Raw genomic sequence first — 25,164 nt, forward strand, 5'->3', positions numbered from 1 at the left:
GCACTCCCCAATCACACTCTGTAGTGCATCCACCCTCAGCACAACCTCTGCTAGACTGCCCATGCTCTGTAGCATCCACCTGGCTCACTTGCCATCTCCACCAGCACTCTGCAACACCTACCTCTCCCACCAGCCTTCCCATAGTCCCCACCAATTTATCTGGACCCCATAGGGCCCACCCATGTCATCTGCACACACCCTTCGTTCCTTGCCTAATCCTGCCTCTTCTAGCTTAACAACTTGCACAATCCTAGGGTTACAATGTCAACTGGAACTGCCAAGATTGTGATCACTAAGTAATGCAGTCATATTGCATTGCTTTTACAACATTGCTTTACTGATGACAATCCCAGTCTCAGTCAGTATTGTAATCTGAGGCTATCCTATAAATAATTTCAAAGGGCCAGGAGAGGGTGATAATACACTGTGATTGGAAATGTATGGGAAATGTTGCATAAATAGGAACGGTAAAGGTAATAAAAAGCAGAATTTGGGGAGTATCATACAAACTGGAAGATCTACATTCTTATATTCGCTCCAATATCCACAGATGGAAGATCACTCTGATAGTCTACTTTTGTACAGACACAAATAGATTTCAAGTTTATGCAATTTATTTGGAATGTTCATTTTCCTACAGTAGTTTTACTAACTAGAAAAAAGAAACAGGGAAACAAGTTGGATATGCCCCTGAACCAGTGGTGAGATTCATTTTTTTTACTACCAGTTCTGTGGGTGTGGCAGGGGAAGGATACTGTAAAATATCCAGTCAGAGGTAGTATTTGCCAGTTCAGTTCTCCGAACTACTCAAAATTTCCACTACTGGTTCTCCAGAACTGGTCAGAATCTGCTGAATACCACCTCTGTTCTGAACAATCTCCATATACCAACATCAAATCTGTGCTCAGTGACTACAAGATCACTGATTCGAACAAGTTAAAAGTCATGTGAGCCAGTTTGGTATGGTTAAGACACCAAGCCACAAACTTGGAGATCCTGAGTTCTTAATCCTACTTAGGCACAAAAGGCAGCTCAGTGACTTTGAACCAGTCATACACTCTCAGCCCTAGGAAGCAGGCAATTAGATAAACAGTTCTGAAATCTTGCCCAGAAAACTGCATGGAGTCGTCCTGGCAGCCACCAAAAGTCAAGTGGCTTTTAAAGGCTTTTTTTTTTCTTCTGAAATGGCCAGGAAGAATTTTTTCACTTTATATTTGTCACTTATGCTGCAGCTGTACTGCAAACCATGAATAAACATTCTTTATATGATCCCCAGCATATAGGGAGGGAGGAGGAGAGATGTAGATTAAGCCAGTCCAGACACCTGCTTCTCCTCGCGTTTGGAAGCATACCGTCGAAAAGCGGAGTGGGAGCATATTAAATCAGGCTTACTGGCAAAGAACGAGTGCTACTTCCCGTGTTGAATAAGGCAGCCGTGACGAGCGGCACTAATACAATACAAATAGCCATCGATTTATTATTTAATGCATCCTTCCCTTTGGAGGATTCAGTAATTTTTTAGAGCCCCGCATATGGAAGCAAGACGGAGATTCCTCGCCACTTTCCGAAAGAAACCAGGATGTGACGACAAAACGTGTCGGGGACTAGAACTCTTAGTGTTTGAATCTGCAAGGCAAGGGTATACGCGGTGCTTCTCATGCCTGGCGGGGGAATTCTGGGAGTTGAAGTCCATACAACTTTAAAGTAAGAAATGCTAGCTAATAGGATCCGGTGGCTGCGTCCAAACGATAATCCTTCCAAGGGAAGGAGCTGCCTTCAACAGTGCCTGTCATTCTGATTAACTTCATCTGATTTACTGAAAAACCGAATTCATACTTTTACGCGGTCAAATTTGAGATCCGGAAGAAGGAAGAAGGTGTCTGCCCGCAAGAACTACGGGAGCTGCCCGGGATCTTTGGAAACATGGCGGCCGCCGTAGTTGTCGCGGCCCAGAGAGTCTGCAATGCCGGCGTCCTCAGGACCGCGTGCAGAGGTGAACCCTTTTCTTGCTTTCGCCTGGGCTGAGATTTCCATGCACGGGCTGGATCGGCGGGGCTTCCTCACGTTAACCTTCCTTCTTCTGGGCTATTCTCGCCTCTGCCCTTATATATGATCATTTGATTGCAGCCATCATAACTGCTGAAGCTTCGGTTGAATTTTAAGAGTAGGAAATCTGCTAATAAATGAGAAGACGGGATCAGAATTTAGTATTTCCACACAGAAAGTTTATGCACTGTTGAAAGTCAAGGCAAGCTTACTTAAATGGGAATAAATCCAACTGTACATAGGGAAATCAGCTTCTGAATAAATACACGTAAACTGTTCACAAGTAGCACACATGATTAACTTAACTATTCCTAAGCCTTTGCATGGCACACTAAACCATAAAATACATAAAATGACTTGCATAACCAGTTTGGTAAACGTGATAGCCTATCATGAAAAGACAACAGTGGGATTACATTGTAAACATGCAGATTTACATATTAGGAATAAAAACAAAATTACTTTAGAATTGTTGCATAACTTGTATATTACTGTGCAATTTTTGCCTGCATTGCAAAAAGCATGCTAAATTGAAATATCAGACATAGGCTCTGGTTAAGATGGATTGCTTTCAGAGTTTATTGCAGATATAGTTTAGTCAATAGTGCTTAGAATAATCAAGTTGATGGCAAATAAATTTAGTAATAATAAACAAAAGTTTAAAATATTTCAAATGCAGAGAGTTTAGTCCTTTCTTGTCTCTTTGTTCTTTTGGGAAATTGTGTGTCCAGTTAGTACCAACGTTCACTGGCCTCATCTCATACTTCCCAATAAATATTACAGCATTCATTTGTCTCACAGTCCTTGCTTTCCATGACATTCCCCAAAAGCAAAGTGATAAGTGGGTAAAACACAGCAATGATAATCTGTAATAGAATTTTGTTGGGTGGGTATGTTTTTGTATGAATTATATTCATTTCGGAATTTCCCAGAGTTGATATTGAGAATGGGCTCCAATTGTTATTCATAGGTAGAAATTTTCGTATCATGGACCTTGAAACCAACCACAGTTGCACCCTTCAGGTTTCCTGAAGACATGTGATAGGCCATTGCAGAAAAACAGTTATAATGCCCGCTTTTAACTGGGCATTATAACTGGTGCTCTGAAAAAGAATAAAAAATGAAAGGGGTTAAACACACACCCCTAGACTAAACTGGACATACAGTGCAGTTCAGTGGATCTTTTTTCTTTTTTTCAGTAATAAATTGTGTGAAAGTATAATACATTAATTGTATATATTGTTTTATAATAAATTAAGTGAAAGGATAATAAGAGATAAGGAAGATTCTTGCCCTCAAGGCTTTTCTTTTTCTGTTCTTTGCTTCTTACTTATAGCAAAGAAAATGCAGAGTCCATTCTCTCAGTAACAGAGATGCTGAAGGAAATTATTTTGTCTAGAGCAGAGGTGGACAACTATGGCAACTTTATGGCCTGTGGATATGCTGGTGTAGGAATTCTGGGAATTGAAGTCCGCAGGTTGTAACAATGCCATATTTGTCCACCCTGGTTTAGAGCAATGTTTCTCAACCTTGCCAAGCTTATAATGGATAGCATGGCTGGGGAATTCTGAGATTTGGAGCCCACCCATCTTAAACTTGCCACATTGAGAAACACCGGTCTAGAGAATTGTCTAGAAAACTGGAGGAGTATAATATTAAGCAACCAATTGTGTAAATTTGCTAAAGAGATGTAGACCCTGTGTTGTTTTTCTGGGTTAATGCTTTATATTTAAATTGGTGTAATTTCCTTTAGGATGAGTAAATTGATTAAGTTAATACATATAAATTACTTTAATAGGTAAAAAGATGTGTTTGATCAGTTGGTCAGCAAAAGTCTAAAGTTGTTATATTTACTACAAGAATCTATAAAAATTATTGGCTGAATCATCTTAAGAAAGGCATCTCTCTTTCTCTTACATTGTGTATAGAGATATTATCCAAGAAATATATCCAAATATACTAATATTTCTTGAGATGTACTATCTTATTCATAAGTTAATTTTTCAGCCTTTCAATAATTGAGATATTAACATGATTTTTCCCCCCACAGGTTATGCTTTGATTTCAAACCATGGAATCAGCTGCCAGTATGCTGCCTTGGCATGTTCATTTCAGACACATTGCAACATTTCTGCATCATATAATGTGACAGTGCAGCAGAGAAGGCAGAGAAGCTTTTTCAATAAATGTAAGTATTTGGAAGCTGCTAATCAATCCTGCAGCCTTTAATTTAACTATTATGTTAATTAGATTCACACCCCATTTTTCTACTTTTATAAACATTGAAGGCAGCTTACCACATTTAAAATCAAAATATAAAGTGACGTTAAAATCTATTAACAGTGAAAAATCTTTTGATTCCATAGCCTTGAAGTTGCATAAGAGAAGGCCTTTTCCCACATGTCAAATAAACAAGCTTCTGGCAGCAGAAGCGTCTCCTGTTAATGTAAGTTATTAGTCAGGCTCGTAGTGGGAGAGACATTTAGTTGGTCAGACAACCAGCCCATAAGTTTTTTGGGCTATAACATCAGCATTGTTGCCTTAAACTTTAGATGATACACAGGCAGTTTGTGCAGAGTTTTAGTGCATTCTTCACTAGTCTAACTGCAGCACTTTTCTTCAGTTATATTTCTGGACACTTTTCAAGGGTACATCAAGATAGCAGTTCACTAAAGTGTGAATAACTTCCATTAAAGCTGCCTGACTCAGGAAGGCTTATAGCTGGCACATTAGCCATATTATGCAAATATGCCACTCACTATATTACCTGTACTTCCTGGAGTGGAGTGGACTGGAATACTACTTGTGCAAAGAGTGCTGCTGCCTGACCTTCTGTGGACACTTTCAGGGTAGAAAAGTGGGCCTGGTTTACCATCCTTAACTACCATAGTGTAGGCTCAAATTTTCTCATAGAATTTGAGCTGCTTAAGAGTTTACATGATTCCTCAGTTGGCTAAATTAAAATACTCTGGTGGATCCCTAAAGTTCTCACAATCAGAGCTGATCAGTGTTGATTAGTCCAATCTTACCAGAGATGGACATTGAAGTCCTTCAGATAATTACTCAGTTTCAACCATAAGCAACTCCTCTCAAAATGGCAAATGGTGTTTGATTTGCAAACTGTAATTTGGTAACATTTAGAGGATCAAAACTACTTTGAGAATATTACCATTTTCCCTAATTATATATCCAATTACATTGGATCATGCTACATGATGTAAACTCTTTTGCAATGTTTAATATATTTTTTCTTAGCAGTTATATTTCAAATAATGACTGTGGCTCATAGTAGAATATCTGATAGAAGGGTAGAGGTTAAAGGACCCAGTAGTCTTGAGTTATATGCATGTATGTATTTATAGTTGCCAATCTTACAGAAGTAACTCTGGGCGACTGACAAGGATTACAGACACAGCAAAACCCAAAATATATAATGGCAAGTATCCAAAGATGAACAATAACTCCTCTCACCAGAAAAAAACCATATTGACAATAGTAGAGCCACCTAACCACCTGACCCAAATAGCCAGGGTTGGCTCAATCCAATTGGACCCAATCCAATTCAGGGTTGGGGCCATCTGAATCTGTGAAGAATACAATTCCATTGGGCAGGCACTACCCTTGGGAAGACATTACTCTAGACAAGATGACATTGTTTGATAGAAAGGACCTGGACTTCTCTAGATCTGGTGGGATAAGGGAAACAAAAGGAAAAAGGTAGTCCCACAATTAGCCTGGTCCTCTCTGATGTAGGATTTTGTAGCTGATAACCAGTAACTGGAATCACACCTAAACCTTACAGAGTAGCATTGTTTTATGGGCATAAGAAGAAATTCTAACAACTATCTGCATGATAAATTTTTCATCAGCTACAGTTTCTAAATGCTCTTCAAAAGTAACTCTACTCTACATGCAATAATCCAAGTGAGTCACCATGTGTAACGCTGTTCTGAGAATGGGAACAATACCTAAGACAAATCTGTGCAAAAACCCCTTTGAGCAGGAGCCACGTGTTCAGAAAGACCCACAAATTGTGCACCAACTTTTACTGCACCTCCATGCAGAAGAGGAAAATCCCCACTGCTAGATGGCCTTAAAGTCCATGGCCATTCAGTTTTGCCAGGGTTTGATCTGAAGCCTATTCTCTCCTATCCAGACCCTCATGGCCTCCAGACAGTGGGAAAGGACCTTGGGAGCACTGCCTGGTCAGCCCAGGGATAGAGATGTACAACTGAGTTTTATTAGCGTATGAAGCATATTGCACCCCAGGTCAACAGATGACCTTGCCCAGTGACTTCATGCAGATGTTAAGACCAGAGAAAGAAGAAAACTCTGAGGCACTCCGCAAAGCAGAGAATCATGAGCTAGATCCCTTTAACACTGGCTGAAAATAGCCAAGAAAATAAAATAATTTAGATTAGATTAGATCCTCCATGTAGCATCAATATTGGATGAATCAAAATATTAACATGCAAAAGATGAACTCCCTTTCGTGTGTGTCTCAAGCAGAGATGAATTGTTGGAGTTTGTGCCTGAAGTAAGCTTGATTAGAGCTAAGCCAGTCCACATTTCCTAAAATCTTCTGTATCTTTATTAACTGAAGAGAATAAGAATGAATTATTAGTTTCCTGATGAACATTTGACAGTCTTTGTTGTGCCTCTGACTAGTTAAGTGCTATAAGTTTCCATATTTTGAAATTTATTTGAAGTGTTACTTTCTTTTATATTAGCCATGCACGGTCACCTCAGGAAAGACTGTGGAATATTTTAAGTAGCACTTAGCAGTATTGTCACTACCAGCTGTGAATTGATTCTGCTGTGCTCCATATTGACGGTGGAAGAGGAGCAGAGAATTGATTTTTTTAGAAGTGATGAGTCATGTGGTTGATGGGAAGAAAAGAGTATGGAATAGAGAATGCCAGGAGAGAAGACAATAAAACCAGTGTCGAGCATCCAGAAAGTATCCATGATATGAAATTCAGCTGCCAACCAGAATATTTGGGTAAATTGAGGATAAAAATGGAAAGAAAACTAAAATTATTCATAAATCTCTTTTGCTCTAGACTAATATCAAGGCACTCATCCTCGGGGCACAATTAAACAGCTCCTGCTGTAGTCACCATCTGTAATGTATTCTTTAGAGCCTAAACAAGAAAACACATCAGAATGGGTTCTAGCATGAACTTGGTTGGATCTTATTAATTTGGCCTTTTATCAATTATAATCTTGATACTCTAATTTCATATTAAAGATCAGCATCTCCTTTGCAGTTTGTAAGTCCCACTAAAAATATCATTTTATTCTGAAGCCCAGGTCTAATCTGACTGGCCTACCCATCCCAGCCATTAGAACTCCCCCCAACTGTCTGTTGCCCCCATCTCTGCCCTTTTGCCTATCATGCATCCTGCTTTCTGGGGCAGCAAGTAGCCCTACAATCATGCAGCTCGGGCTGCTTGCTGCACTGTTTCTCTAAGCCTTCAAGCCACAGCAAAGTACAAAAGCCCCAGGAAGCCCCAACTCAGTCCAGCAGCATGGTGTCAAGCCTCTGGTTCTCTGCGGAAGCCCCGGTAGTGTGGCCCAAAGCCATAACCAACCTGGGAAGCTGCTGCAGCCTAGCCCAGTAGTGTGGCACACAGACCCTGCCCCAGCTCCTCTCACTACCTTGCACTCCCTAGACCCTAGCCACCCTCACTTCACTGCTCCAGTTGATGTTTGTTGTTTTCTTACTCCTGCTGCTGATGAGGTAGCTTGAGCGTAACCCTCCACATGAGGCAGCACAAGGCCTTCTTCACCAGATCATGCAAGGAAGCTTTGGTTCATGACCTTGTGAAGAAAGCCTTGTGCAGCTAGCAGTTGCCTTGCAAAGAGCCAGGCTGGACATGCATGGATCAGCAGCAGGAGCAAGAAGGCAAAGGTTAGCCAGGGTTTGCAGAGCACTGGGCAGCAAGTGCTGGGTGCTAAAAAGGCAAAGATGGGAGGGATATGGATTGCTGGGGTAAGTTGAAGCACCCATGTGGTCATAAGGTTGGGCTGCCAAGCACCCAAATGTGGATCCCATAACCACAGAACATTCCAGTGGCCATATCTGCAGGGGTATGTATTATTAACTTTTAATGTTCAGTGAATGAATGATATACAGTGGTACAGAATGATTGTTATTTTATGGCATGTTCTCATAGCTCTGACCATCGCAGCATAACTGCAGACATGTGATTATGATTTGTGACTTTCTCGTGTCAGCTTGTCACAAGCATAGTCAGTGAGGACTATGGCAGGAAATCTGAAATTGCAGTTATTAAGATCCTTGCAGAACAACCCATGCAGTCCTTGTTTAGCGATGGCAAGTGAGATTACCAGAATTGCCATCATATCCCAAAAATTTACCTGTAGTCCTATGGCTATGTACAGTTTTACACTTTGGAAGGCACTTGGAAATGGAAATCACTATTTGATATTCTTGTGGAAATAAAAAAAAGATTATATAAATCAGGGGTATCAAATTTGCAGCGTCACGTGACATATAGCGAATTTCTCATTCGCTAAACCAGGCATGGGCATGACCAGTATGTGACACATCCAGCCCATGGGCTGCAAGTTTGACAGCCCTGGTATAAATTGGTGCAATTGTTAGGTAATATATCATGACGATGACAATTCTCAGACTGAAGAAGTTACCTGGATAAGCAGCAAAACATTTCAAACCAAAAAGAAAAGAAGTCAGTGGTTGCCGTGACCTAACCTCCAGACAGCAGGTCATTATGTTTCTGTGTTGTCTTATAAATTTGGTGTTAACTTCAGTAAATACTGTTCTGCAAACAAATTAAGTGCAAGCCCATCTTAGCAGCTGTTTGAGGTATATTTTACTTGAGGTATAGCTGGCTTAAACATAAGAGTAAATAGCATATACTTTTTTCTTCATTTGAACTGCTGTTAAAATATATTATGATTTGGACAACTTATAGACATCTGTTTCATAACAGTGACAGCCAACGAACTCTGGAAAGGAGTTGCAGCAGAGAATACTGCAGGTGGAAGGAAAGGGAGAGGCAAGCGAGGCAAGCGGAAAAAAACGAGGGATCTCAATAGAGGCCAGGTCCTTGGCGAAGGTAAACTCATGAAATAATGCAGAATCCAGAAGGGATTAATTATTGGAATCAGTCTAACTAACACTGAACTTGGATGCTGATACGATAACACTATTAGTTAAATCAGGGCCATAAGAAATTAGAAGGAACAGGGGTTACATTTTTTGCCATTACACTTCCCTTTAGTGTAATCTTAATGTACACATTACCCCTAAAAATCCAAATACCAAAATTAACACAAGTGAACAATGAAAACAATACAATGAAACTTTGGGGAGGGTGGATTTTTATAATAATGTAAAGGAGTTAACAATGTAAGGGATTATAATATAACAACGTAACAACGTAAGGAAGCCAGAGATTAAGGCACAAGGCTAATTCAGAAAACTGAATTTCTAATCCCACCTCAGGCATGAAAACCAGCTGGTTGACTTTGGGTCCATCAGTCTTTCTTAGCCCAACTCTCAAAATTGTTGAAAATAGAAGAAGGGAACATTAGTTATGTTCTCTGCCTTGAGTTATTTATAAAAATAATAAAGATGGGATTTAAAATTTTTTCCAAAAAAAGGGGAAAGTTCACAGTTTGGGAAATCCTGCTCTGGAGAATCATTAAAACTACAAAGGCTCAGAGCAAATTAATAAATTCCAGCTCTGTTTATTGCCAAATGTTAATTAATTGGAAAAGAAAACCTCCCAAACAGTAAGATGGTATTGTAGGAAGTAAAGATAGCTTAAATAGGGGAGATAGCTGTCTTTTGGGAGTGGGAATATCTGGGAAACAATAATGGTGTGGGGAAGCTATCATTGCTATTTTCTCCAGATTCCCTAGCATATGCTGCATGAGGTAAATTGTGCCCTCATTCCATCTTATACTGTAATAGAGTCAACCATGTGCGGAAGGAATTACTGCTGAATCCCAGCAGAAAGACTTACCTTAGGATATGAGGATATACTGCAATTTCTTATTGCAGAATTCACATAATAATATTGTATTTATAAGGATTTCCTTGGGGTGCACAGAGAGTGATAATCAGAATTTATTTCAGGAAATAAGTTTTCTACTTGAAAAGAATTGATTCCAAGTTGGAATAGAGGGAGATATTGTATGTAAAAATTGACTCACTTTCAGTAATAAATTCAGTCATGAATTCTAGACAGTTGGGTTCTCTTATTAAAAACAATTAAACTTTTGCAAATTCTGGTTAGCCAAAAATGTCTGCCACTTTTTACAGTTTTAATCTTCCTTAAGATGCCATGATAAGCTATACATATAAAGTGAATGAGTGCAACAAAATCATTTTATGACTTCTGATATTTGCTCAGAAGTGTAGGTTGGTAGTATGCTAAATAAAATCCATGATTTGTTTTAATTTGTATTTGTTGTAATTGTTTTGTGTTGATGTGTTCAGGAAAAATTGGTTTCCTTTGGCCTGGTCTCAATGCTCCATTGATGGTATCTGGAAAAGTTCAAAGCATTACTCAGAGAAATGAAGAAGAGCAGAAGGCTTTGCAGTTAGCAAAAGCTGAGGAACAAAAGCAACTAGACAAAAGAAAGAGAGTACGGATTAAGAAGGAAAGAGGTTGGACTGGACGATCCTGGGGAGGTGTCAGTTTAGGACCTCCTGATCCTGGTCCCAATGGAGGTGAGATAATTATGAAAAGAATGAATATTTTATTCTCTAGAAAAATATTTCTTTGGTGGTTTCATATTCTGTGTATACTGCTAATACCAAAATATATACACTGCTCAAAAAAATAAAGGGAACACAAAAATAAGACATCCTAGATCTGAATGAAAATATTCTTATTAAATACTTTGTTCATTACATAGTTGAATGTGCTGACAACAAACTCACACAAAAATTAGCAATCGAAATCAAATTTAGCAACCCATGGAGGTCTGGATTTGGAGTTACACTCAAAATTAAAGTGGAAAAAAACACTACAGGCTGATCCAACTTTGATGTAATGTCCTTAAAACAAGTCAAAATGAGGCTTCGTAGTGTGTGTGGCCTCCACGTGCCTATATGACCTCCCTACAACGCCTGGGCATGCTCTTGATGAGGTGGCAGATGGTCTCCTGAGGGATCTCCCACACCTGGACTAAAGCATCCCCCAACTCCTGGACAGTCTGTGGCGTTGGTGGATGGAGCGAGACATGATGTCCCAGATGTGCTCAATTGGATTCAGGTCTGGGGAACAGGCGGGCCAGTCCATAGCATCAATGCCTTCGTCTTGCAGGAACTGCTGACACACTCCAGCCACATGAGGTCTAGCATTGTCTTGCATTAGGAGGAACCCAAGGCCAACTGCACCAGCATATGGTCTCACAAGGGGTCTGAGGATCTCATCTCGGTACCTAATGGCAGTCAGGCTACCTCTGGCGAGCACATGGAGGGCCCCCTAAAGAAATGCCATCCCACACCATTACTGACCCACTGCCAAACCGGTCATGCTGGAGGATGTTGCAGGCAGCAGAACGTTCTCCATGGCGTCTCCAGACCCTGTCACGTCTGTCACATGTGCTCAGTGTGAACTTGCTTTCATCTGTGAAGAGCACAGGGCGCCAGTGGCGAATTTGCCAATCTTGGAGTTGTCTGGCAAATGCCAAACGTCCTGCATGGTGTTGGGCTGTAAGCACAACCCCCACCTGTGGACGTCGGGCCCTCATACTACCCCTCATGGATTCTGTTTCTGACCGTTTGAGCAGCCACATGCACATTTGTGACCTGCTGGAGGTCATTTTGCAGGGCTCTGGCAGTGCTCCTCCTGTCCCTCCTTGCACAAAGGCGGAGGTAGCGGTCCTGATACTGCGTTGTTGCCCTCCTACGGTCTCCTCCATGTCTCCTTATGTATTGACCTGTCTCCTGGTAGCGCCTCCATGCTCTGGACACTACGCTGACAGACACAGCAAACCTTCTTGCCACAGCTCACATTGATGTGCCATCCTGGATGAGCTGCACTACCTGAGCCACTTGTGTGGGTTGTAGACTCCGTCTCATGCTATCACTAGAGTGACAGCACCGCCAGCATTCAAAAGTGACCAAACCATCAGTCAGAAAGCATAGGAACTGAGAAGTGGTCTGTGGTCACCACCTGCAGAACCACTCCTTTATTGGGGATGTCTTGCTAACTGCCTATGCTTTCCACCTGTTGTCTATTCCATTTGCACAACAGCATGTGAAATTGATTGTCAGTCAGTGTTGCTACCTAAGTGGACAGTTTGCTTTCACATAAGTGTGATTGACTTGGAATTACATTGTGTTGTTTGAGTGTTCCCTTTACTTTTTTGAGCAGTGTACATAAATGGAAGGCCATGTAGAAGACTAGAGATCACACCCACAAACATACAAACAAAAACCTAGTTTTGAAGGGAAATTGTTTCCTTGCTAATGCTGTATCTTAAGAAGAAAGGATGGGAAGATACATGTAATATTCCACACTATTATTTCAGGCTACACAGTTACTGTGTAGATTTTGATCATATCTAATAACTGCAAATATTTATTAAAACATCTTGGAAAAGTTTCAGAATATAGCTCAATTGCCATATTCTCCAAGTTGTTAATGGGAATTTAAAGTTGTGAACTGTCCAGAAATTCAAATTAGTGTCTTGTAATGTTAACAAATTATGATTATAAATTCACCATTTCCCCAGTGACTATGGGAAGAATTGAACACCCAGAGCAGAGAGAATTCCAGAGAAATTGGCTCAGTATAATTTGCCTGTTGGCTCCCTTGGAAAATGAACTTACTGGAGAAACTAGAATACAGTTAGAAATATTAATTGTTTTCTCATTTCTAGACATCCTATTGTAGTGTTGGCACAGTAAAAGTAAGCATTTACAGCCTGGCTGTTTCTGTTTAATTTAAATACAATCTTGATTGCTTGTCCAGGTAATGCTTAGGTGAATAAGGCATTTCAAAATTAAGTAAAATGGTTGTCATCTGCTTGCTTTATAATTTGATGCTGCCTACTTAATTACATTTTAACACTTTAAAAAATAAAAAGGGCAAAACAAAATGTAGTCCTACTCCTTCTTTTTATATTTTCCATTTGCATTTCACAAATGGCTATTGTTCTTGAGGGACTTTCATTCCTTATGGAATAGATGTTCCAGTTCATTAGTGTCCTATTATTGCTGCATGGACTGGTTCATATTTGTCCTAAGTTAGAAAAAACAGTGGTATTCACATGGAACAAGGCCATTGATGTACCACTATGGTCATCAAATGATTCCTTGAAGGCCAATTCCAACATCTGTATAATTTAGTGTACTCCACATGACTTGATTCCACAGAGGTCTGATTGTAATGAGATGCACCTTAATTGCTCATGGAAAATAATATGAATATTGTATATGCAGCATATCACTGATACATGTCTCCTTAACTGACAGAAACATTTGAAGATTTTGATAGCAGAGTACTTGAGGTAAGAGGGTTTTTTTATTAAAAATGTAAGCTTACGTGTCTTTAAATATAAAAAGCAATGTTTAAAATCCAGTGTAAATTTTATTCCTTTCACTGTAGCTCTGTAGCAGACCTGTGCAACTTGTAGAGGAGAAAGGACCCCGTTAATAAATTAAAAATCATTTGCGGGCCACAAAGGAACATCAGGTGTACCAATCAACTGTTTGACAGCTAGCAAAAAGACAGTGAAGCTTTGAGACATTGGAGGTGCTTGGCCGGGTGTCTTTGGGGGCAATGGCAGTAAATGTATTAACTTTTGAAAAACCACTAGCAGGTTGCAAAAGGCTGTTGGTGAGCCACATGTTGTGCGGGCCTGGTCTTTAAAACAAGAATTTATCAGACCAATAGATTCTGAAATAATGTATTACAACCTCAAAGTAAAATGTGCTGTGTCAAGGTCAATAAAAACTAATATAATTTGAAGAGAGCATTTTTTAAATAGAGGATATTTCTGATCAATTTTGAAAAACTAATAAAGTTGTTAGGTTAATCACATGAAAGCGAATAGACATAGAACAGATTCTTCTCCAATTAATCTGCATTCTATCCAAACCAAAAGAATGCCAGAATAAAATTATATAAAGGGGGGGGTGGGGGGAGTCAGGATCACTTTTTGTATTTCTGTTCTTGAAAAACATTAGACTTGGGTTTTTTTTCCTTAAGCAATAGCACTTAGACTTATATACTGCTTTACACTGCTTTATAGCTCTCTGAGCAGTTTACAGAGTCAGCCTATTTCCCCCCCAACAATTTGAGTTCTCATTTCACCCACCTTGGAAGGATGAAAGGATGAGTCAACCTTGAGCCTGATGAGATTTGAACTGCCATAGTTACAGTTGGTGGTATTCTACCGGTTCGGCCCGGTTCTGGCGAGCCAGTAGTAGCAATGAGCAGCGGAGATCGAACCAGTTCTCTCCGCTGCTCTGCTTTTGGGCCCGCCCTCCCGCCCGGGCTCCCATACTTACCGCTGAATTTGAAGTGCAGCTGCTTTGCGCGGCACAGAATAGTGCCGCGTGGCAGCTGCTGAAGCCACCGGGATTGTGTAGGCTTGCAGGAGGCAAATTAGAACGCCTGTGCGCCTGCGCAAAGTGTGCGTTTGGCGTGCGCGTGCATGCAAAATGCGTGCACATGCACAAAGCGCGCCCATCAACCCATGCCCACCAAACCGGTGGCAAAAATATTTGAATCCCACCACTGCATAGTTGGCTTTTAGTTTCATGTTAGATAGATCTTTGTGAATGGATCCAATTTCCTTCCAGACCGACACATTCTGTGGTAATTAATGTAGCATTGAAGGAATGGTTCTGTCCTAAATCTTCCAGCTTTATTGGAGAACCTAAATCTTTTTAGCTTTATTGGAGAACCTACTGAGAAGGGAGAAAAATATTCTTCTGCCACTTTCATTGTCTACCTGTGATTTTATACACTGTGATCATGGTCCCTGATCCTTATCCCAAGTTTACATATTCCACTAAGGCAGGTCAAGCAAAGTTTGTGGTCGGCTTTGCTTTCTTCTAATGAGGGTGAACAAGTTTGGTAGGCAACAAAGACCAAACACTTGAATTTCAAGTAAGTGTGCCTTGAAAGAAATGACTGTCATGCCAATGCAGGTGTGATTTTTCATACAAAACCCCCCACTTCCATTGATATCAATGAGGATTTTTAAATTATATATCTAATTTAGTAATCCTCAGAGGGGAAAAAATGATCACGCAAGTCTTTTAAAAATTATTTTCACTGTCCTTTGTTCAATCTTTGCTCATAGTTAGCGTCAATTGCATTCCATTGGCAGTGTGCCCAGTGTTGCAGTTACTGCTTATTTTTATTCTGAAATGTTTGGGAGCAACAGAAGACTCTGGGTTTAGATGCTACAATAAATTATTTCCTTCTCTATTTTAATCAACATGTAAAGGGTTGCAGAAATGAACAGGATGAATATTAATTTGTAATTATCTGGAAGTTATTTATTTCTAATACACTGCTGAATGCCACAGACATTTTGAAGGTTGTCTCAGCCCATACCATTGCTGGCTTTCTCTACCTTCAAAGTAATGTAAGATGTCAAACTGAGAAGAATCTATGTGTGGAATTTAGCCTTATGAGTAATGGGAACATGGAGAGAACAGGTATCAGTGTTAAATTGTTCTGTGTATGAACTCTTCTCTCAGGCAGCAGGTTTTCCTTTGATATCAGGTAGTTTTAATCCTAGGACTGTGCTGTTAAAATAGTTAGGTTGAAAGCTTTGCTCCAGTCTAAATCAAGTATTGAAAGTGCTTTTGGTCTGACCATGAGTACTATATGAAACCAGGGGGGGATTCTACCAGTTTGTACCTATTCGCTAGAACTGGTTGTTAACATTCTAAGCAGTTCAGAGAACCGGTTGTTAGAAGAAATTACTGGCCTAATCCTGTAAGGAAGGCAGGAAGGAAACATTCTGGTGTTGCTTACAGAAACTGCCTCTCCGTTAACCCTTATTACATTCTTGGCAGGACTAGACTTCCTGACTCAGGAACTTCTCTGGAGTTTTTTTCCGCTCTGTTGGTACTTTGCTTGTGTGGAGTGACCATTGAAAGTTACAATGGCACTGAAAAAAATAACTTATGACCATTTTTCACACTTACGATTGTTGCAGCACCCCCACAGTCATGAGAGGCCAGGCGAAGAGATGCGTGCCACGATGTGAGTGATATTGAGTTGGCTACGCCCAGCCAATAACATGACCACCAAGCTACGTCCACCCAGTCACATGACCACCAAGGCATGCCCACCAACTAAGCCTCGTCCACCAAATGGGTTGTTAAAAAATTTGAATGCCACCCCTATATGAAACCTTTTGTTGTGCTAGCAAAGTATATTTGTGGATCTGCTGCTCAGAAAGGAAAGAAATAAAGGAATCCACGAAATCCTTTGGAAGGTATAAAGTTGCTGCTTTGATGGCCTTCTAATATTATCTGGCCATGTACATGTAAGTACTAGTACATGTGCACAAGTAAGAACATAACTAGTGTTCTGCTGCAGCAGATCTCTGAGCCATCTAGTCCAGTAGCTTGTTCCCATAGTGGTCAGTCAACTGCACCAGGTAGTCCACTAGTCTCCCAGCAGATGGTCTTCAAAAGCAATCACACACCACACCATCAAGGCTAGTGGCCATTGTTCCCCTTAATTTACATGAATTGGTTAATCCTTTTTGAAGCCAGCAAGTACCTTATCTCACAGTGAATTCCAAAATTTAATTTCACACTGTATAAAATAAAATCTCTGTCCTGATTCTTTCAGGATTCACTTTTATTGGGTGATCTCTGGTTCTAATAGCTTCTCCTCCTCCACTTTATCCATACTTTGCATAATTTTGTACACCTCGGTCATGTCTTGATTCTTGGAGCAAGTGCTCAGCTTCGGCATGTTCTTGATTTTTTTTTCCTGTGAAGATAGAATGAAAGAAATCAATTTTCTTTTTTTCTTCATTTTCTTCATTTTTTTACTGTTAGGATAGCCACCAGAATGAAGCTGCCTTGTAGAGGAGCCTTGTGGAGCATGAAAGAACAAAGGATCTCTCTTACCCAAACTTTGGTCTAGTATATCTAGAAATGTGATTATTAGTAGTAGCAGTAGGACTTAAAAAAATCTGTGCTGCTTTTTTAATAGAAAAAGCCAAGGATTACACTTGAGATATCTGAACGCAAACATGTGCTCTGTCACTGAGATTTTTGAGCATATGTTCAAGTGGTGGCAGACACATGCTATATACAGCTCGAGGCAACTTGCTATTTCAAAAGTAGGTAGAATCCAGGCACAGATCATAGCAAAGCATCTGTCAGATTTTCAAGACTATCTCCATGGTCACAAGGCCTAGGTAATATGAGACAAAAATTAAGATTCTTAAGAAAGAGAGACTAGAAAACTCATCCATTCTTTTGATGCCATTCATAATTTTAATAAATATGTTTCTACTAGCCAAATTGTGAAAGCAGGGCTTGGGATGTCTCAGCAAAAAGATTAGAGGAAATTAGGGCAAAGAATTTCATGTTAAGCCCTTAATGCCACTGGCAATTCAGCAGCTGCTGCTTTTCCATCCAAGGATTTTAGAGTGCCAAAAAGCTCACAGCAAAATACAGATCAAGCCATTAAGACAAATAGATGAAGATGGGTCACAAGTGCATTTGAACAACTTGTTAGAGGTGCTATGGGACTAAATTAATTGTAATGAACTGTGAAAATTAATTTTTATTTTAATACTCTTAAAGGAAAGAGCATAATATTTTTTTTCAATTTTAAAATGGTAGCTTGATTGCTCTCCCAAGAGACTCTACTTCAGTTTTTAAATGAATGTGTTACAGGTAGTGCTTGATGGTAATTGAGCTCGGAATTGCAGTTGTAAGTCATGGCATCATTCAGTGGGTCATGATGCAGTTGTGCCAAATGGTACAACATTTTTTGCAGCGGTGGTAAGCTAATGCCATGGTCGTTAAAGAAATTCATTTTCTTCAATGGCCATTTTTTTGCCAGAAAGCAGAAGTAAATTCTGAAAACCTGCAAAAATGCTGAAAATCGTGGTCACATGACTGAGGACACTGCAAACATCGGTAAATGCAAGCCAGTTGCCAAGCACTCGAAATGTGATCGTGTGACTGTAGTGGGAGATGCAGCTATTGGAATTCCAGAATCAGATCATATGTAGCTCTGGGGAGGCCCGTCGTAACTTGGAACTGTCATTAAGTACCCAGTCACTAATTAGAACACTACCTGTACTCATTTCAAGAAATAAAGAGACATTATAATGGAAAGATGACTTCCAAATATAATAGAAGCAAAGAGCTATTTACAACAATGTAAAGGATCTAGACAAAAATGCGTAACATTTAATAATATTAAATAATAGTAACAACAACAAATCAAGCAGATTGTCAACTCATAAAACATTTTGTATACATGTTTTATAGTTGACAACAGAAAGAAGGGGGGAGTTTCAAAGAGCAGGTGGCAGTGTGGAATCGAAAGTACATTCCATTCATATTTTCTTCAAACACTGATTAGATGACTGAAGCTTCTACCAACGGCAGAAATCTATTTTTTTATTTTTTTTTAAATAAATTTTATTAAATTTACAATTAAAAACATATCGACATTACATACACAAAAGGAAAAAAACAAAAAAAGAACACTCGGTCTTACAAACTGGAAAGAAAAGAGAAGAGGAGATGTAAAAGAAAGAAAGAAACAAAGGAAGAGAAAGAGAAAAAGAAAAAAAAAAAAGATGCGTTTAAAAACAGACAATATCCTTTTGACAGTCTGCAAGATCCAATTCTCCTACCTTAATTTGAATACACACATCTTATCGATATCTATGCTTAAATTACCCATTGTCCATTAAGCAGTTTATCTCTGGACTAACCAATTATACCAAGAGTTCCAATTATCGTAAAATGTTGAAGCCTCTTTGTTTTTAAGTGCTATAGTTAATTTATCCATTTCTGCACAATCACATATTTTCTGGATAACCATTTGTTCTGTAGGTGCATAGGGTGATTTCCAACACTGGGCAAACGCTAATCTGGCTGCAGTTAGGATATGAATTGTTACATATTTCATCTTTTGGGTAAATGTTTATCAGAGATCCCTAGTAGGAAGAACTCTGGTTTGTATTCGATTTGTTCTTTGGTTATCTCCTCCAACCATTTTCTGATTTTTTGCCAATATTTCTGGGTTTCTTTGCAAGACCACCACATATGAAAGTAGGTTCCTTCTATGCTTTTACATTTCCAGCATTTTGGACTCGTGTTTGGGTTCATTTTCGCCAACCTCGAAGGGGGCAAGTGCCATCTATAAAACATTTTGTATGTATTTTCTTTATATGCTGCCGATTTTGTAATCTTAATATTTCTGTTCCAAATCTTTTCCCATTCTGATAATGTAATACTTCTTCCGACATTCCTGCTCCAGGCTATCATGTTCCCTTTGACTATCTCTTGTTCTAATTCTACTTCCAGTAAGTATTTATAGAATTTGGATATGTTCTTTTTGTTTGATCCTAGTAAAATTTTATCTAAATACTGCAGTTTGTTATAAATTCCAAAGTCTTTTATATCTTGTTTGTATCTGCTATGGATTTGTATATATAACCACTGATCAATTTTAAATCCCTGTTCCTGTAGTTCTTGTCGAGTTTTTAATTTCCTTGGGATCTAATAAATCTTTATATTTAATCATTTTTGTTATGTCCAAATTATTGGGATGTACCATTGCCTCCATTGTTGATAGCCAGATCGGAATTTTTAGATAGTGTTTTTGCATATTTTTTCCAATTAATTAATAATGAGTCCCTAATGAGGTGTCTATGAAAGTAAGACTGCTTGGGTTTCCCCACTTCCCATAAGAAGGCATGCCACCCTCTCTGGAGGTCATGCCCTTCTAATGCTAAAATTCTTTTGTTAAGTAAGTTCACCCAGTCTTTTATCCATAATAAGATAGCTGCCGAATAATATAATTCCCAATTTGGAAGGGCTAGACCCCTCTACTTTTCGCATCTTGTAAGGCCTTTACATTGATCCTGGGTTTTTTCCCTGCCAAATAAATTTAAGTGTGATCTTATTTAATTCTTCAAAAAATTTTTGACAACTTAATTGGGATTGTCTGGAATAAATAAAGAAATTTTGGTAATATATTCATTTTAATCGAGGCAATCCTGCCCAATAAGGAAAGCTGCAACTTATTCCAGGATTCTAAATCTTTCTTTGTTTGTTGAAGTAGTTTATCATAATTGTTCTCTTTGAGTGATTTACCTTGTGGTGTTAACCATATTCCTAAATATTTGACCCTTTTGTTACCTGTATCCCCATCATTGTTTCTAATTCTTCCTTCTGGTTTTCTGTTAAATTTTTGGTCATTAATTTCGCTCTTTTTCTATTAATTTTTAATCCTGCCACTGTGCCAAATTGTTCTAATTCTTTTATTAGATTATAACCTTTTTCCATGGGTTCCTCCAAAAAGAAAACCATATCGTCAGCAAACGCTTGTAGTTTATATTCTTCTGATTTGACCCTCACTCCTCTAATTTCAGAGTTTTGTCTAACCCGTGTTAAGAGTGATTCTAGGGCAAAAATGAAAAGAAGAGGTGAGAGAGGGCAGCCCTGTCTGACACCTTTTTCTATATTTATTGGATCTGTTTGTTCGCCATTGATTAGTATATTAGCCTGTTGTGTGTTGTAAATAGTTGTTATAATGTTTTCAAATTTGGTGCCAAGACTCATATTGTAAATTTTTGAATTAAAAAGTGCCAATTTAAGTTATCAAATGCTTTCTCAGCATCTAAAAACATGAGTGCGGATTGTTTCTCCGGTGGGCTTCATAATATTCTAGGACATCGATAACGGTTCTTAAATTGTTCTTTATTTGTCGGGACGGAAGAAATCCATTTTGATCTTCGTGTATATGTGGATTTAAAGCTTGTTTTACTCTATTAGCTATGATAGAAGTAAACAATTTATAATCGGCATTTAAAAGTGAAATCGGTCTATAGTTGTTGATGTATCTATGATCTGCATCCTCCTTCGGGATTAGCGAAATCAGCGCCCCCTCCACGAGTCCGGCATCTTGGCTGCCAGAAGTACCTCATTAAACACTTCCAGCATCAGTGGTCCTACTAGTTCCAATATTACTTTATATAGTTCTGCCGGAATCCCATCTGGTCCTGGAGATTTGTTATTACTTTGATTCTCCATTGCTGACTTCAATTCAGACCATGTAATATCTTTATTCAATAACTCTATCCATTCCTCTCCAATTACCTTGTCATTCGCTCCTCTAAATAAGTTCTTATTTTATCTTCATTAACTTCCTCCTTTTTATATAATCTTTGAAAATAGTTGTAAATGATATCTTTTTCTTCTCTATCTCATGTTGTAAGACATCTTTCTCATCCATTAGTTGGTGTATCAATCTCTTTTCTTTCACTTTTTAAGTTTATGGGATAGCCATCTTCCTGGTTTATTTGCATGCTCAAAATAATTTTGTTTGGACCTTTTCAAGTTAATTTCTATTTTATCTTGTTCAAGTAAGTTCAATTTATGTTTAATTGTTATTAACTGATTTTGTGTTCTCTGGTTTTTAGGGATTTTTGAAGTTGTATTTCTAATTCTTTAATTTGTTGTTGGAATTTATTTTGTTGGGCATGTATTCTTTTTATTTCTCATGGCATTATAGGAGATTGTTGTTCCTCTTATAATTGCCTTCATTGTATCCCAAATATTTTGTTTCGTGGTTGCTTCATTATTATTTTCTTTTAGAAAATAATTTAATTCCTCTTTCAGCTTCTTAATGTACTCTTCTTCGCTTATTAACTGAGTATTTAGTGTCCATCTTTTCTTTGTTTTTCTCCTATCTCTCCAAATTAGTTGTATTGGGTTGTGGTCGGCCCATTCATTTGGTAGGATTTTAATTTCTTTTATTTCATTGGCCAATTCCCCATCCATCCAGGCCATATCTATTCTGGTCCAGATTTTGTGTGGATTTGAATAATATGTGAACTGTTTCTCTTCTGGGTTTAGTTTTCTCCATAAGTCTATTAAGTTTAATTCTTTCATCATGTCCTTACAGGGCATAGAAAATTCTCTTTTCCCTTTCTTGTTCTTATTCACATTACTATGGTCTTTTTGATGATCAGCAATGGAGTTGAAGTCGCCTATCATGCAGATATTCCTTTTTCGAAACCTATTATTCTCTGATGAAGATCTTTAAAAATTTCCTTGTTCTTCATTTGGCGCGTAGATTGCTACCAATAAAAATGTGATATGATTAATCCAAATTTGTATAACCAGAGTTCTTCCTTCCGGATCCGACCAGATTAGTTCTGCTTTTACATCATCTTTCACAAATATTGCAATTCCTTTCTTTTTATGTTTGTCTGCTGGTGCTGTAAAAAGTTTTCCAAGTTTCGGGCAAATTAAATATCTTTCATCCTTTTTCCTAATGTGTGTTTCTTGTAGGCATATTATGTCGCGTTTTGTCTAATTAATTTAGTTAATATCCTTTTCCTTTTAGATGTTGAATTTAAACCATTTATATTAATGGAGAGGAGTTTCTTTCCTATCTCCATTTATCTAGGTCTGTTTAGTTTTTGTCTAGTGATGATTCGGTTTTCTTCTTGCTGTTGTTGTGAGATTAGTTCTTCTCTCCCTGGTTGTGGTTTGTCGTTCCCTAAATTTTGAGGAAGTCCTTCTTTTTGGTTTCTATGGCGATTACGATCATCCTGTGGTTTCCTTTTAGTTTCCTCCTTGGTGTATTGGTTATCCGTGCCTATTAGCTGATCATGAAAGTCTTGGGCCTGTTCTATAGAATCTATTTTGATTTTTCTCTCTTTCCAAGTTATTAACATCCCTTCTGGGATTAACCATTTAAAAGGAATTTCTTTTTATTTAAATAATTGGCCAAGAATTTATAATCCTGTCTTATGACCCTCACTTTCCTTGGGATTTGTTTTAGGATCGTAATCTCTTTACCTCTATATGTTATTGTTTCTTCTCTGGACCTTTTAAGAATTAGGTCTCTCACACACCTCCTTGTGAAACGAATATGAATTTCTCTTGGGCAGTTATGGCGTCTAGCATAACTTGTGCTGACCCTATACACCTCGTCAAATTCTTTGATTAGATCATCTTTTTCTTTCCCTAACCATTCAGCCAATAGATCTGCCATTAATTGTTCTAGTTCTTCATTTTTCGCTTCTACCACATTTTGAAACCTTAAATATGCCGCTGCTTTATCCATTTCGAGGTGGACGAGGAGTCTTCGGTTTCTCTAGTTACATTTCTAAATTCCTCCTCTATCCTTTCAAAGTTTGTCTCCATCCGTTCTGTCCTACTCTCTATTTCTCTTATCTTAACTTCGTTTTTCTCCATAGCCTGTTGCAAGGACCCTATCTTATCCTCCACCTTAAGTAAATCTGCTTTCATTTCCACTTTAAGCTTTCCCATCTCATCTTTTAATTCGCTAATATCCGCTCTGGTTTCTATGTGATTCTTAATCATTATTTCTTGCATCTTGGATATTGCTTCTTGCAAGGATAGTAGGGTAGCTTGTATATTAACGTTAGAGACATTGGACTGTTTTTCCCCTATTAGAGATTCTTCAATGGTTTTTGGATTGTTGGTGAAGCAGAAGTTAAAGTAGTTGTTAGGGTCGGGTGGTCTTCTTTCCCGATTTCAAAGCCATAGTTGTTGTGGAGGTCATCTCTCTTAATATTTGTTTTTGTTGTTGCACTATATTGGATATATTGTCCCAGATCACCATTCAGTGTTTAACCCTAAAATAAAAATTCTATTCTAATACTTCAATCAAATATATAGATAGGCAGTCTGTACACCTATATTATAAAATGTTATCTAATAATATAATAATCTTTATAATTAATTTATATACTGAATATCAATATTAATCATCAATAATACATCAAATCCAACCCAGTTACTTCTTTAAGAATTAATCTTAAGTATTCTAAATAATCTAAATCAACACTATTTTTCACTCTTTGTTGTTACTATTTAAGACAATCAAATCAATTGTCACTGAAATCTATAAGGACAATATACCTTTTTCCCCCTCCTTTTGAGTAGGTAAATTTATCAGGCTTTTAAGGGGTTAAGATAGGAAGGAGAAAGACTGGAACAATAGGGGAAGAGAAGAGGGAAAAGTTTACCTTGATTTGAGGCAGTCAATAAGCAAGGGCTAGAGGTTCAAATTGTAAAAATAGTGCCCAAATGGTAATATTAAAGTATTACCAAATAGAAATTCCTACAAATAAAGAAATGTGATAAGAGAAAAAATATAAAATAAACTTTATAGTCAGTCTTCAAGCTAAAGGTTTAAGTTTTGAGTTTCTTCCCAGCACTCCGGGAGCGAATGGTATAATGTGCTGATTAATCGCAATAAGAAGTCAATCCTTCCCAGCCTTCTGTTGGTCTCTTCTTCCTTCTTCCTCTTCCTTCTTTCCCCTTCCGGTTTTGAGTTCAATGTGCAAATCTCCTTCACCTATTATTCCCTCCAAAATCCAATAGTCATCTCTTCTTGGTCACTTAACAATCTGTCCTCCCAGCTGTATTAAATAAAGCCAATAATCCTATTGAACTCAATTCAGAGAATTAATAAGTCACTTTCAGTGCCGCAATTTTTCCTCCTCTGTCACCTCCTTCCTCTCAAATATTGTCAAAAAGTTAATCCCAAATGCCAAATCACTCACAAATTCAAGTCTCCAATCTCCTGGTTTCTGATGTTCTTCCTCTCTCCCCAGGAGTTTCCCTTTCAAAAGCTGTAATCCACACTTTTGTTCTAACGAGCCTTTCTGCTCGTGATTGTCACACTTCCGCTTTTCAAGCTGCTTTTCTGGCCGCTTTTCTCTCTGCTTCCACAAAGTGCTACTCACAACCAGGAAGATAAATCTCTCACCCCACTGTCATTCTTCAATCTTCGATCTTCAATATTGTATTAAGCTCTTTCAACACCTTTTCCTGCTCCGATCTTGCAGGCTGTCACTATCTTGCTTAGTCACCTCAGTGGCAGACCGGACTTT

General features: G+C 38.4%; 1 protein-coding gene across 2 annotated transcripts in view; it reads left to right on the forward strand.

The window, feature by feature from the left end:
- Positions 1 to 1,607: 1,607 nt before the first annotated feature.
- MRPS5 (mitochondrial ribosomal protein S5) overlaps positions 1,608 to 25,164 on the forward strand; it is a 37,741-nt gene continuing 14,184 nt past the window's right edge. The window contains exons 1-5 of one of the 2 annotated variants that reach the window (XM_087961941.1): positions 1,608 to 1,993; positions 4,097 to 4,234; positions 9,027 to 9,152; positions 10,541 to 10,774; positions 13,532 to 13,566. In XM_087961941.1, the coding sequence (XP_087818067.1) occupies positions 1,924 to 1,993; positions 4,097 to 4,234; positions 9,027 to 9,152; positions 10,541 to 10,774; positions 13,532 to 13,566 (603 nt within the window). In that variant the 5' untranslated portion in view covers positions 1,608 to 1,923. The remainder of the gene's footprint in view (positions 1,994 to 4,096; positions 4,235 to 9,026; positions 9,153 to 10,540; positions 10,775 to 13,531; positions 13,567 to 25,164) is intronic. The other variant, XM_087961949.1, reaches the window with a different exon arrangement.

Source organism: Notechis scutatus, chromosome 1 (genome assembly GCF_049901735.1).
Source record: "Notechis scutatus isolate UNSWTSFEM ecotype Mainland chromosome 1, rNotScu1.2, whole genome shotgun sequence".
NCBI classification, from domain to species: Eukaryota; Metazoa; Chordata; class Lepidosauria; order Squamata; family Elapidae; genus Notechis; species Notechis scutatus.